General features: G+C 33.9%; 1 protein-coding gene across 1 annotated transcript in view; it reads right to left on the bottom strand.

Annotated features, from left to right (window-relative positions):
- Positions 1-15577, bottom strand: part of sorcs3a (sortilin related VPS10 domain containing receptor 3a) — a 290460-nt gene that overhangs the window by 1934 nt on the left and 272949 nt on the right. Inside the window, exons 23-26 of the mRNA XM_088635725.1 lie at positions 14104-14235; positions 13744-13843; positions 6765-6870; positions 2027-2187 (exon numbers count right to left, since the gene is read on the bottom strand). Of these exons, the coding sequence (XP_088491851.1) occupies positions 2027-2187; positions 6765-6870; positions 13744-13843; positions 14104-14235 (499 nt within the window). The remainder of the gene's footprint in view (positions 1-2026; positions 2188-6764; positions 6871-13743; positions 13844-14103; positions 14236-15577) is intronic.

Here is a 15577-nt window from a genome sequence, read left to right as displayed (position 1 = left end):
AATAATTATTTTCCCTTTTTTCAACTAGATTGGAATGGTTTAAAGATTATAAATGTAGAAATTGTAACATGCCCTTTAATGAAGATAGGAGGTGTGGCAAGCACCATAAACAGGCCAAGAAGGTTTGACAGTATATTTAATGGATATGCATCACTATGCCCATATTATCAGAAGGCTGAAGCAGTGTTGTAAAGCTAAGTGAATGATACCCAGAAGACCAACAGTAACCTTTCCCAGCCCTGTCCTTCAGAACCTTCTCGGAAGTTACTTGGTATAATTATTTGTTTAAGCAAAAGCTAAGATCAAAATAATGACCTCCCACAATAATATTAGTAACAGAAAAAATGTGAGAGGAAGAATTGCTTTTATGCTGTTTCCTTACTGCATTCTGAAGAGATTAAGTATTAGTAAATACATCAAGGGAGGAGAATATTCTCATATGGTGGCAAGTTTGCAGTCCACTGTTTTCAGTCTCACCTATTACTAGATTTCCTGCATCTCTTATGGTGCCTTTGTACTTTGGCAACAGAATCCAAACTGAAATAGAATCAATTTGTGTTGAAGCCTTATAAAGGTCATGAAAACTAATCATAATTTCTGGTGCTCTCAACCAACTACAGTGGTGAAGGCCACAGAGAAATATAGAATTTATTGATTGCTCTGTGCAGACATCACAACCTGATAATCATACAGCTTGATAATTGATTACAACAAGATACTGAACGGATCTCTTATTTTCCCCTTTTCAAACCATTTTCAGTCACATTGTGTAAAATAACAATAAAGCTAACTGTTATTCTGGGATCTGTGAATTCTTAATAAAGTTACCCCGAAATACACATTTTTATTCAATATTTGACATTGCTGCCCTATACTTTCAGTCCTGCAGAGTAAAGTTTTTATTTTTGTCGTCGTTTTTTTGTGAAGAACAACTGTGTCCAGACAAAGTGTCTCAGGCCTCTATTCATAACAGGTTATGAAGGAGTGAAAAACACAAAAGAAGGAAAGGGCAGGGTATTAATGGCAAGAAAATACTTTTTGTTGAAATTCAGGAAGCCCAATTCAGGAATGAATAAGGCTGAACTAGCAAAAAATGACTTCTTAAGTAGGCAAAAGGTCAAGCAAGGATTCTAATGGTAATATAAATACAAACACATTTTTAGCGTTGTTTAAGCTCCAATATATTTCTAGGTTAAAACGCTTCACATACAGAGGATATGTAGGTGTCTTGTTCTAATGTAGAATGATTCTTTAATAGTTTGTTAAATATGTGATAATTACTTATTATTGCTCAGTCCATTTGGCTGCTTTCATTTATTAAATGTGTATAGTTTTCTAAACAGTATATGTTTAGCAACACATTAAAAAACAGAGTATTTGTCTGTTTACTTTCAGACTTTTATGGTGGGTTTTTTAAAAAAAATTGGTGCAATTGAGAATTGTTAAATAATTCTCAAATTCTTTTTTTCAGTCAGAACATACACAGTATGCAGTTCATCCATCCATTTTCTAACCTCTTAATCCTATACGGGATCACAGGGAACCACGGAGCCTATCCTACCAAGCAACAGGCACAAGGCAGGATACACTCCTGGATGGCACACCACTTCCCTTAAAGGGCATACAGTACACTGACACACACACACACTCACACCAGGGCCAATTAGCCTACCAGTATGTCTTTAGACTGTGGGAGAAAACTGGAGGAAACCCACGCAAACATGGGGAGGACATGAAAAATCCAGAAATGAACCCAGGGCCACAGCGCTTGCGAGGCAGTAATGCTAACCCCTGCAACACTATGATGGTTGTATGCAGTTGAATAACAATTATGTAAAAGTAGAGACTCAAACCTAAAATAATTGTTCAGTGTTTACTTGGTTGGCAGTTTATAGTAAAATAAAGTCCTCAATCTGATAAATCGAATTTGGACTTTATATTTGACATCTATATAGGCATCAGAATATACACAGTACAATAAATTTGCATATAAACAAACCAGATGTGTACTGATGTGAACACTCACCTATGACCCTGGTTTCCAGCTCCTTTTCCAGACGTTCCTCAGGACTAGAAAACTCACTCAGAGTAATTTTGGGTGCACTCTCACTTTGGCTGACTGAGCCAATCATCTCCTGTTCCTTCTCATGGTTAACCTCAGCATAAATATTGATCCATGGAATTTTTCTATAAATAGGATGAAAAAGATACCAACTGAATTACAGAAACTGTCAGAAAATGGATAGTTATTGATGTTAGGTTTATATTGTATGTGTGAACTTATAAACGTAGGACTAAAACAGTAATCAATATACATCCCTGACTGGTTAGGTTTGGCTTAAAGCCTTCAGCTACTGTGCTATAACTTCAAACCAGTTGTATACCTCTTATTGGGATCATTAATCCTGCAACCACAGTTACTAATGATACTATACTTCATCTTCAATATTACTGTACTATAATATGTCAACTAATATTAACTTATCTTGTTATGACTGCAGTAAGTCAACTGTGATTTCTAGAACATACAGTCCCATACTGTATGCTTTGTCATGACCAAAAAGATGCCTATTTTCAGACTGTTCAAAATAATCTTAAATTAAATTCTCCCCTATTCATCAAGGCAAGAACTGTAATTTCACCTTTATCAATTATACCATTTATTCAACTCAGTCAAACTTACATTGTCATGATCTTCTAGACATTTGAAGGTGACAGTTTTTGAAGTGGTTGAGAAGAACATGTACAAGGTCATTTAAATGGAAGACAATTAATAGAGGCATGATTAATGGGTCTCAGCTTCATGAAAAGGGGTAAACACAACCTCAGAACAATTTGAATGGCGATTACAAATGTATCTGCACCCATTTCTACTTATCATTGTGGCAGAAGCACTGTCTCGTGATGGATAAAACACTGCACAAGAACACAATTTTGCTGTTATAGACACATGCTCATGCAGGTAGTGTGTCTTAGCTTAAAAAAGCAGACAACTATACGTTCAGACAGCTTTCAAGATCATTCTACATAGTGGAGAGTAAAGGTTGATTCCCCTCTACTAAACAGAACTGAAATTAGAGTGGCTTACATGCTGTATAGAAAACAAATGCACAGTTACAAACATCTCAAGAAGACCCTCTAACCTATCTAGGTTCTCAATAGTTTGCAATGGAAAGGCAGCAAATAAGATGCAAACAATAGGGACTGTTCCTGGCCTCTAACAATAAAACAGCTGCCACAATAATATTTTGTGTGGAATTAATGGAAAAGGAATGTCGACTTACAGTATATAGTTGCTCAAATTGATAAATAGGATATTATTATTGTTATTAATTAATATTTCCTGAAGCAAATGTAACATCACCTCCAAAGTAATGTATAATTTAAGATATACTTCTAATTGAATTGATGATGCATATTTATTGAGGTGTTACAAGTTAATTTCAAATTAGCATTTATCTGTACAGACTATTACACCCATGCTCTAGACTGGCTCTTTCCATCGGCTGTAAAATGAGTGATTGTGTAATTATCGATTTAACTGCTACTGAGGTTAATTAGGAGCTCTAATCCACACAAGAGTTTTAAAGACTGCACACTTTACTAAAACTTTTTTGTTGCTTTTCTAGGTTTCCTACATTCTCAGAGGGAACTGCAATGTTGTTGTGTACTTTAACATTTCTTGCAATTTGTTTTAGTTTTAGAATATAGTAATTTTATCAGCTACTTTTATTTTTATTGTCTGTTCTGAATCTACATTGCCAATTTAATCATTTAATATTGCCGTAAAATATGTTTGAAGCTGTTAGCTGAATTTTATTAACTTACAAAAAAAACATAAGTTGTTAATGAATGAATAAATATAGCCATGATTTATGTGAATTGATGCTACTGTATTTAATGCAACAATTCTGCCTCTGAAGACTTCTTGTAAACAGTGTATAACCACAACAGGTTCCTATGTAGAACAGGTTTCTGAGTAGACTGTTTTGTACATCAGGCTTTACTCATACTACTAAACCAAAAAGCACCTGTTGACCCGCAAACATGGGGACCCTGATGAATCCTAACAATACCAAAGCTACGTTTTTTTGTGGGTTTTTTTTTTGGAGTGATGGACATTCATAATATGCAGTATTGACCATAGATCACATTTTGATGCATAAAAAATAATTTCAAAACTGCGCTGTCATCGACTTATTATATAGGTATAATTATCGAATCTCTTCGAAAGGGAGGACTAGAGCTGGAATTTTACTCAGTCCAAGGACAAAGTATACATACAGTATAGTGAACTACCCTCCAAATTTAATCATACCTCTAAAACTAGTAACAAATAACACCACATAAAAGAAAGATTGTGTCTTGTTTAATTCATTCTGAAAATGGCATACTATAATCTTAATAGCACTGTGCAGAACAAAGTGATATTAGTCATAAATAATGAATTACATTTCTCAATACATTGGGAAATTGACACTTCTGTGCCACCTTTGGCTTTGAGACATGTACTGTTACTGTAAGTCTAAAGGCAGTAGCACAACTCAAACTGGCATTTTCAGGATACTGACTGCCAGACCTTTCAATCTTGCCTGAAAAATGTGGCATTTGTGCCAGTTTGGAAGGAAGAAGCACCTTCTGATGGTAAACCACAAACCAGATTTTTTATGACTACATCTGATTGAAAATTGCAATCAATTATCTGTCTCATCTTTGGACATGCGTATCAACATTATGGTGTATAAATGTTAAAAGTCATGTTGAGTTAAGACTAATGTCCTTGGTGAAATATGTCAAGTTTCGCCAAAAGTGAACATTCCAGCATCAAAATTATTCAAAACCTTCTGTATATATTTAGGAATAAATATGTATTTATATTTTATGCTGTTTTATATTATGTCTAAACAAATTTAGAAATAAATGGCTCAGTGCATAGTAATATAAATCTAAATGCCTGCTCTCTACTGGGCATCTCAATCTCTAGACCTTAATCCAATCAAACATTTTTGGTTTGAACTTGAGAAGCCAGTTCACAAATGAAAACAAAAGAATTTGGAAGTCTCAGAGCAATTCTTCCCTTAGGAATTGTAAAAAAAAACAGAGGTACAAGAAACTTAACACATACTGTAGGGTGCATATTGTCAGTGAGATCCACAACCAGAAGAGGATTTACAAAATAGTAACTACAGTGGTGTAAATCCTGACTCCTCATGTTCTCTGGATCTACGAATTATGACTTGCCTCTTCACAGTTCTATTAAGATTACAGTATGTCATGCTTTGTTTCTTTTTTAGTAGGATGCACTACCCAATATACAGTTTCCCATCAGAATATTTGGTAATTAGTTTATTCACCAGCATGAAAGAAAACAGATAGGGGGCACACAATCCAGCTTTCCAATTACTGCAATTACTACCACTTTTTGTCCTGACTCTGAATGTAGTTTTACAGTACTGTATATTATTGATGACATACAGTAACCCATGGTTCAAAATATTGTGATCAATTAAAAGTCCATACATATCTTGCTTTCTTCAGGATCACTACTGTTTCAAAATGTTCAAACTGTACATTTTGCAGATATTTCCTCTGAACTAGTTTGCATGTTGCATATCAGAAAACACGTATACCAAATACAGTACATCACTTCATATTTTACATGTTTTTGTAATAAGCCTGCAATGAAGTCTGTGGGCTTTATTCTGAACCTTACACTGTAAACTGCTTATTTAACTGGGGTTTAAGATGTTAAATAATAAAATGCATTACATCTTTTCAAAACTACAGTACTAGTGTTTTGAAGCATCAGTTTTGAACGACCAAATGAGTGTTGCAATCTATTTATCAGTTGTATGGTTAACAATACACAATTATTCCAATATATGCCATTGTGATGTAGTGAGAGATGGCTTTGTGAGACAGCCAGAGTAAAAATGGGGCACAACTGATCTAATTGAATAATCGGCACCCTGAGGTAGTGAGATTCCACAGGAGGGAGAAGGGTAATTATGATAGGCTCTGAGTGGAAGTGGTCACACCCTTGACTTACGTAATAAGTATGTAAGAGCAGCCAAGAGAGGTAGCTAGAGCAGTTAGTCTGTATGTAGGCTCTTTCACAAAAAGAAGGGGTGTGTGCTGACCTAACTATAGGGCACACGTGAAGTCCAATGTGTTTCTCTGCTGTAATGTTAGCACACAGGTGTGCAGTCTCAGAGTGAGAGATGTGTGAGATTATCAAAATGGTTGCTGCTGTGTCAGGGGTGCAAATTATTTTAAGCAAAGGCTGTGAACTGCATTCTTGGCCAAACAGGCCAGGTACAGATAAGGATGATTTTTGAGCTGAAGGTATTGAGTGCATTGGTTGTGCTGAGTCTATTGGGTAGAATACACCAGTGTCTCCCGAGTGTTTTTTAAAGCAGTTTGATTAGTGATTGTTAAAAGGTTGAGCCAAGTTGAATACCTGTCTTTTTGAATGAAAGTGACAATTAAGTGAATTCTGTAAAGGGAGTAGAAAGGAATTCTCTTGTGCTTTTTAGTTATCAATCACTTCTAAATTGAAGAGGGTTTATAGTGGGTGGAAATTAAGATTTGGAAGGGGACCACCAGACCCTCTAAGAGCCTGGAGGGGTTCTGTTTGCAACACTAAATAACTGGCCACTAAGATGTGAAAAATTAAGATGTCCCGCTGCCTAAGGCCACAATTCCTAATTTATTTGTACAGTAGGCATTGTCACAGCTCTTCAGCGGTTTTGAGTGACACATACCTTTTAAACTTGTAGATTAAAAAAACAGCTAAACCCACAAAAACAACTGACAGGAGCATCAACATGGCCGAACTGCTGTGTCTTGGACTGGAGTCAACAAGAGGTGCTAGAAAGAAAATGGAGGAGAGAAAAGAAATTAGGTTACACCATTGCTGCTAACTGTTCTTTTTTATGATTTTAACATGGGAACCAAAATTTTGTCAGTTTTGATTTTGAAATCTATTATATTTGAACTTCACTCCTCTGTCTAGCATATTTCAATCAAATAAAAAAAACAACGTCTCATTCTGTTGTTGGGCTCATTATACTGTATATTAATTTATATAGTAGCATGTACCATTAACCAAGGCAACTTCCAATACGTTTGCACAATTTATTACAGTAATTTAACTAATACTCTAGCATAATATAATGTTCTTATATAATAACCATGTTACAACAAAACCTGTCAAAATCTAGACAGGACATCTAGAGCAATGTTAAACTGTTTGTAATACTCCTTCAATACTTATACCACCAATACTACTTTAGACAATTGTTTCTTCTTTTGTTCAATGTTCTGTACATTTGAAAAAATAGTTAGAATTCCTGTTGTACTGTGTAACTTTATGAAAATAAAACTCAAATCAATTTGACATGTCCCTGAGAACACTTACAAAACCCAAAACTCAAAATTAGAATATAATGAATAATAGGAGGAAATTAGAGATGTCTTTTTCCATTGAAGTAGTCTTTCTTTCAAAATTTGTGGAGGAACAGATATTTATTATAATAAAACCCCAAATTCTTATGAGATATAAGATATCTAGAATTGAATGGGAATACATATTATACATATCCTTGGTTAATAACATTAACTTTGTTTATTTAATTGTCTTGAAATGTACAGCCATTAGGTAGGCATTTTGGTGTATTTATCAAATACCTCCCCTCGCACATTCCTAGGCTTGTAGCTGTTGTAATTAGTCTCTTGTATTCAGAATCTGGCAGCCATTGAGAACGAAACGTCTACTGTATGTAAAAAGAAGTGTCAAACAAAGGTGTTAAAAGCCTGCATCTGGATTGCTCTGATTGGGTAAACAATATGGCAAATGACAGAAGCTGAATGAAATAGAACTAATTCATTGGTATGCAACTTATCTGATGGTGCAATGTTGTTGTTTTTTTAATTAATTCAGGTGTCCTGAATTCAAAAATGGCATTTGCTTTTAGCACATAGAGTTTTCTGGATAACTATTGTCAGTTTTCTGTGAGTTAAGTAAAAACATTCACAAAATGATAGCTATATAATATAAATACACGTACAATATTTACAAAGAATGGTTTATTCATTCTTTTTCTATTCAGATACCATATATATACAGTATTTGTGGAATTGTAACACAGCAGCTCTGTTTTGATTACCCTAGATGGATGCACATAAACTGCTGTCACACACAATTTCTCTAGACTCAGTGCTGTTAACACCATTCCTGTCGAATAAAGTCTAAGTTAATGGCAAACTGCATTTTATATCTTTTAAACTAAACTGATCTGGGCAAAGGTTTTCATGTTAATTCATTCACACATTTTTGACTCCTCAAGTCTAGGACTGAATTAAATCTGGATCTGGCAGGGCTTTTAGACATTTAGATATAAATTATAATTTTAATTTTTGTCTGTTCTTTTTCACACATATTCAAATGGCAACAAGAGATTGCATATATCACCCTGACACATTCTATTTGAAAAAGATATGTGGTATAGAAACAAATGAGATCTTGTCAAATGGATTTTGTCATTATCATGCATATTTTGAAATGAAGCTTGGAGATCAAGATAACTCATTGGCTCTACAACCATTTTTAAAATTACTAAGGCTTTAAAAAAATGGAGTAAAGTTTGGAAGATTTTATTGAACTTTGGAATACCTATGTTATGGTGTGAACCTAAAAACCATGTGGATGACTTTCTTCTGCCCTGTTCTCATTGAAGGTTATGACTCGCAAAGAAATTTCCTTTCCCAACCTTCAGTCTCTGATGAGACCTATACAACCTACCCTGTACAGTGTGTACTGTATCTATTATCCTGCCACAACAACTTAAGCAGATCATGTCATAGTTTGAAGTTCAGTATTGATAGTGATACCAATTGTGACAAACCAGACAAATTACATTATCCTCAATCACGCTCATAAAGTGACAACTGTACAAAAACATTTATACCATAAAATCATTAATGAAACATTGATTGAGCCTAATAAGCTTTTGTTACCACCACTCCGTATAAAGCTGGGCTAGGGGTTTTGCATTGTAAGAGTGTAATATGAGTGTAATATTATGGTCGATTTTAAAAGCTAGGCTGCAACATAAGTCCTAAAATTCCACAATAATTTTGCTAGATTCGTACTACTTTCCAGAAGACTCCAGAAAAAAAATATGCTAAGCCAGGTGGAATATCAGCATGATGTTGCTGGTTTTTGAAATGGGAAAGCTCAGGAGGACTGCAACACAAACAACTGCCAAACAATATCTCTATCCTAATAAAAAATGATTGATCAATTTTGTACTGATCAAGTACTAAAGCTGAATTTACTTTGGAAAAAAAAAATCTTTGAAAACACTTTATATTTCATAAGAACACAATTTGAGTAATTGTAAAATTGTTTGGTTGTAAAATCTGGAATCAGCACAGAAAACCTGTACCATCTCACAATATATATAAAAAAGGCTCTCATCCTTTATTTTGAAATGCATAGCAGTAAATTAAAAGACATTGTGTAGTTTTTGTTAGAAAACTCATTACCAAATGCAATATACATTATGTATTTTGTACATTATAGATTTGCAGACTCATGATGATCAATATTTCAGTGTTATGTATTTGTTTAAATAATACTGAGGTTTAATATAAACAGTGTTCTATATATTCAGTTGACATGACATACCTCCCTTTAAAATCGATTAGCACTCATTGTGTCTTCATTAGAAACCAATTTTAAACCCTTTATTGTTCTACAGACTTTGGATGTTTATCATTATTAACTGTTATTATTATGATATAAAAGTTGTGTTTGCTGTGGGCTACATACATATCAGTTCTTTTGAAAATATGTCTTGTTCATCAATAGGCAAAAAAGCTTAACCATCTGAAAATAAGTTAAAATAAGTTAAACTCTGGAATTACTGTAATAATCAACATAACTTGTTGCCTTTTAAGGCTATGCAGTCAGTGAGACAATCAGCTAAAGTCAAGCTTAAAAGAAGGTTACTGTAAATGTCAAAAATACAAAAAATAAATATAAGTAAGCCAAACATTTGATTATTATTTTATTATATTGTTCTAATTATTGTTTTAATGATGTTTGTAAACAAGGTGTAAAGTTTAAAATGAGGAAACAAATCTGACATTGCTCAATAATAATTACGGTATACCAACATGGCATTCAAAATAAACTTAAAATAAAACAGCAGTTATATGTTGAAAAGGTCTGGGGAAGTAGGGATACTTCAGAAATTTTCCCTGTTGGCTTTTTTGGCAGCCTACACATCCGAGGAAGATTGTCTTCAATGATCCTCTTATCTGTGGGCTTGGCGTTGGTAGATGAGGCTAATCTGGGATGGACAGTCTGCTGCAGTTTTGTTGGCAAGGTGCATTTTAAACACATGGTGCAGTTTATTGAAGTGGCATTTGCCCAAGTCAAAACCATTCTTACAGTGACACTGGTAAAAATAGAGTAAGGCAAAAAAATACAGGCCAGATAATTGGAAACACAAATTGAAGCCTTTAATAAAAGCTGCAGTTTAAGAAATGTGCTGTTTTAAGCTTTGCATAGGCAGCTGCATCTTCTTCATACTGATAAACCTAGTTATGAAAAACGTATTCATGCAAAGAATATTCCATTGCATTGCCAAATCTCCGGGCTTCACATGCTTTCTGGCTGTCCCTCTTACTGCCAACACTTGTGGAAAATAATGAGTTCTGAAAACTGATAACCCAGACACACAAAATAGCAATACTAAAAGCCAACGTAAACTGCAAGAACATACTGTCTATGTCTAGGGGGACCCTGACTAATTACAATAATTATAAAAACTACGAAATTACTGAAAGCCAGGAGGTAAGAAAATTTGCCAGACTTTCTCTTGTCATGTACTCAAAACATATGTGCAATGTGTTCTTTATGCATAGTATTAATTCATACTGGATGCAGATGTGATGTTTATGAAAAAGCTTCTACCAAATGTTATTTAATTATTCAAATTTGTCAATTTTTCTTTCTGTGGTATGTTTCTACATTCCCTGCAATGTTTCTTAGCTTGTTTTCACACACCGCATTTACAGGCTAAAATGCAGTCTTATACAACAGAGAAACTTTGAGAATAATGATAAAACTAATTTGTGTTCTAATGAAAGTATTAAAGTTTGTTCCTTAAATGGGCTTAACCAAAGCATTTGATATGTACGATTTTAGTTTTTTGTTCTTGAAGATCCATCCTGGTATGTCAGAAAACGGGTGTCAAGGTTTATTACTGAAGAGGAGTCTGTTTTCTTTACACTTTGGTGTTTCTGGAAGACAACCTGCAAAGCCAGTGACCTTTTGAGAGCAGCTTAGAGGCTTTTTAGACCTTTACACGGTGAAAAATGAAAAAGCATTCAGCCACAGTGGCACATGTTACAGAAGTTAATGCATGCTGTTTGCAGAACTACCTGCCCACTTCAGATGTTCATTGCTGACTTGAGGCAATATACAGTTACACACTGATTACAAAAGAAAGCAAAGTTGCATAGCAGGGAGATGTTTGATAAAATAGTCAAAATTAATTTTAATCTTAACTATGTATCTGAATTGTTTGTACTGATAAAAAGTAGCAAGGGCAAGATATAGCCTCAGTTTTGCACGCAAGGCTGATGGGTCATCATAGGGACTGCTACTAAAGTGAAAAGCATAATTATTGGGACAGTCACTTTTGCTGTGTAATAATTAAATCTGTATTATAGATCAAAAGATTAGTATTTGGCTAAATAATATATAGAGAATATAGAATAGAATATATATAGAATATAATAGAGTATATAATCTAAAATGTCTTTTCTGGGTATTACTTTGCATTAAGATATTACCAAGCATCTGGTGCTATACATCTGGATATACAACTATAATATGAATATTAATAAACTATATTATATTAACTATAATATGAATATTAATAATTAGGAAACATTTTACTCATCTAAGGTCTGTCAAATGCATATTTTCTGAATATTTGCAGTTGTGTGTAAGTGTCATGAGGTAAGTTACTATTTGTCCTTCATTTAGATGGTAATTTCTCATTGACAAATCATGCATAAATAAGACAAGTTGCTTGTAACTTTTCAAAATGTTATATTTTTTATCTGCATTCCAGTAAAATAAATATATTACAACTGTTTCAGATATAATCTGATGCATAAAATACTTGGAAGCATCCATTTTGTAGACAAAGATAAATATTTGCTAATAGAAATCAAATACATGCAGTAATGGTTCAGTAACTTCACCTCCCCAGTTTGAATTGGTGAATTTACTTTTACAATAACCCTTGGCAGATTCATCTATATTTCATGCAGTCTGGCCACTGTCTTCAGGCTCAAGCTGTGCTGTAGAAACCAGTTGCACCGACTTATAATAAAAAAGATCAGTAGCTAGCATGATGTTTGCTTCCCTGTTGAAAAAAATGACCATAGATGTCTGTTATCTCCCTAATTCTGCAGCTGTATTTGTTTCCAGATATATTATTTGGAAACATGAGTGGCAAAATGCTATGGCACCCAATTAGAGATATACACCAGAAGCTAATTATTATCCAATTAACTCAAACAGCACCAGTTCTTTAAGTGTTTCCCTGCACCAGGGCAGGATGTCAGCAAAGCTGTAATTTCCTACTGCCTCAGATATGCTTAGGGGAGTATTCAACAACCTTTTTTGTTTTTCTCAATGTAATGACACTTGTGGTACTATAAGAAGCATCAGACAGACATACAGATAATCTTGATAATATACAGTAGCATATGCAGTCTATAACAACTGCTTTATTTCAGGCTTCCTCTACTGTGTAAAAAATTGAGCCACCTCTACTGGGAATGATCAACTTAAAAAGTTCACATTCTTCTATTACTTTTCTTCTTATTAAAATAATTATGTCTATACAAACATTGATCTAATTATTTCTGTAATACCTTTCTCTGCTACTTCAGTGGCTTACTTTACAGAACTAACAGTACAAATGCAGTATTTTCAAAAGAGTAGACTCAATTTATAAACAATCTAAACAAAAAACAGAGTTAAGGAATTAATTGTTTATACTTTTCATGACACATGTTTTATAATTCTACAAAGTATTTTAGATTTAGTGCATATTAATCAGTATGACTAACAGAGACAATGTCAAGCATTTCATTGCCTTACTTCACAATTCCATAATCCTGGTCTTAAAAGACTAATTTATCTGTTCCTGGACCAGTTTAACACATATTCTTACATTTACAGTGCAGCCTTCAGACACTGAAGCTTGGGTATCCCTACCTGAATTGCTTATAATTGTGCACCCCCACTTGACATTAGCTAGCAAAAATCACAAAATGAATAATAAATAACAGCAACTTACAGTTGTTTTGTATTTTTTTCTACAGTATGTGAATGTACTAATAGATACATCCAAAATATTTACAAGATGAATTTAACACACAAAGCCTGAACCAAAATAACATGAAGTGATAAAGAGAATCAAGCAGTAGTATTTCTGATTCTGCTATCAGGTCTACACTGAGGAACTAATATTAAACAGAACAAAATTAAATATTTCTAATTATATGCAGTATAGATCATAATTCTGGTTTACATACATGTATTAGCAAACTATCCCTTTCATGTCTACTATTATTTACAAAAGCAGATCTACACATAACTCGGCATTTGCTTTTGTAAATTAAATATTATGTTTTGATATTTAATCTTACCGAGTGTCAACTGAGTGATGTAAACGATGACTCGAACTCCTGGCTTCAACTCAAACTCAACCAAATTTTGATTCAGGGCACTGACGAGTATCTCCGAAGTCTGTTAGTGAAGAAGCAACAGATTTTATGATGAAAACACAAATGTGCTATAAAGTAGGATCCTGTTGACAATAGTTTGTTGCATTTGAGAACAGTAACACTTCAAAACAAAAATAAATATTATACAGTAGGTCTGTCATGATAAGTGGTTGCTGATTGAAATTTAATATTTTATTGATATTTTACAGTAACAGTATTATTTATACAAAGTTAATTAGTCATGTGAATGTTAACAAGCATTAGAGAAATACTGCCCCTTACCTGCTCCAGATCAGATTCACTCTTTTTTCTCCCCTCTGATATGTTTTTGTATGGCAACAGAAAAAGTTCAGCAGCTGTTGGTATACCAGGAAATACTGCAACTAAAAGCTGCTCCTCTGGGAAGTCGGACACCTACAGAAACACAAGTTCATAACAATGACGTCCCATGTTCACCATATTATCTAATGAGGGCTACAAGCTGAAATCAAATAATTTCAACGAGAAACCTTGGCTCCCATTTCATTTTTCACATTTTTTGTCTTAGAGGTGCAAAATTATCATGTATTATAACCAAGTTAAGATGAATGAGAGCTCACCAGGACAACACCTCATCTGGCAGAACTCAGTTTTTTGTCTCTAATGGCTTTCCCATGAAAAATGGCTTATTAAAGGAGTTATTTTACTCCTTTCTTTTTTTTGGCAAGAGTCCTTGTCTCCCACCAAATAAGATTGCAACCTTTAAGGATTTTAGGCTAAAGCCTCCTGTGTTCTCTGTTTGTTGTTGCCCATAAGCAAACAGTTCTTTTACAACACCAATGGAGTACATCCCTCCAGCATTGTCCTAAGCAGCCCTTGAAAGGACAGTCTAAACTATTTGAACAGTAAACACATATTTACTATGAACCATAGTTCTATTACTTTTATTACTTTTGCAATTAGGATTTTTTTACTCCTTTCTGTCCTTACTAATGAATTATTCAATAAATACACTCTAAACGGACTTCTGAATTTGTCTTCATGCCCTCCTTGCAAAACATAGGAATGCAAATAGAAAGCGATTACAGCACTATGGATAGAAGAGTCAAGGAACAAAGCAGCAGGGAATGCATCAAGGGCTAAATTTCAGTTTGCACATTAAGGCTCTCATTCACACAAGGTATTTAAAAGTCAGCACAATACATATGTTAACGCTACCCTATAACATATATTTTATTACCATAAGTAAGCAGGAATTCACAAAGGTGAATGCACCCTTATTAAGATGTGTGCAATGAAAATCATTAGCATGGCAAGAGGAATCTTATCTGACAGCCTCACATCAAGAGGTATCACGGCTTTTTGTCGTAAGGGATGCATGAACACAACATGTGTCTGAAGATAAGGTACATGTTAGGGAAATGATGCTATACAAATAGATATCTAACTATAGAAGAAGGAGCACAAATTGAGGAAATTTGAGTAAGTAATAAAAAATTGACTTTGTATAGCACATATTATCACATAGGAACACAAAGTGCAATACATATTAGGAGTGGACCCAGTTCATTAATCACTGAAGTAAAGCACCAATCTGGATAATGCATGGTAATTATTCAAGTTAACATGTTTCAAACGGTGTAAGCAAAAATTCTTTAAAACAAACTTTATGATTTTTTTATACATTTGTACAATTTTTGCTATTTGAGTTTTTCTAATAAAAGTCCAAAACATATGAAATATTAAAAAACACATTAAAAGATATTTTAGGATATAG

Source organism: Lepisosteus platostomus, chromosome 6 (genome assembly GCF_059453375.1).
Source record: "Lepisosteus platostomus isolate fLepPlt1 chromosome 6, fLepPlt1.hap1, whole genome shotgun sequence".
Classification (NCBI taxonomy): Eukaryota; Metazoa; Chordata; class Actinopteri; order Semionotiformes; family Lepisosteidae; genus Lepisosteus; species Lepisosteus platostomus.
The sequence above is the reverse complement of the archived record's forward strand: the minus strand, read 5'-3'. Positions and strand labels throughout refer to the sequence as shown.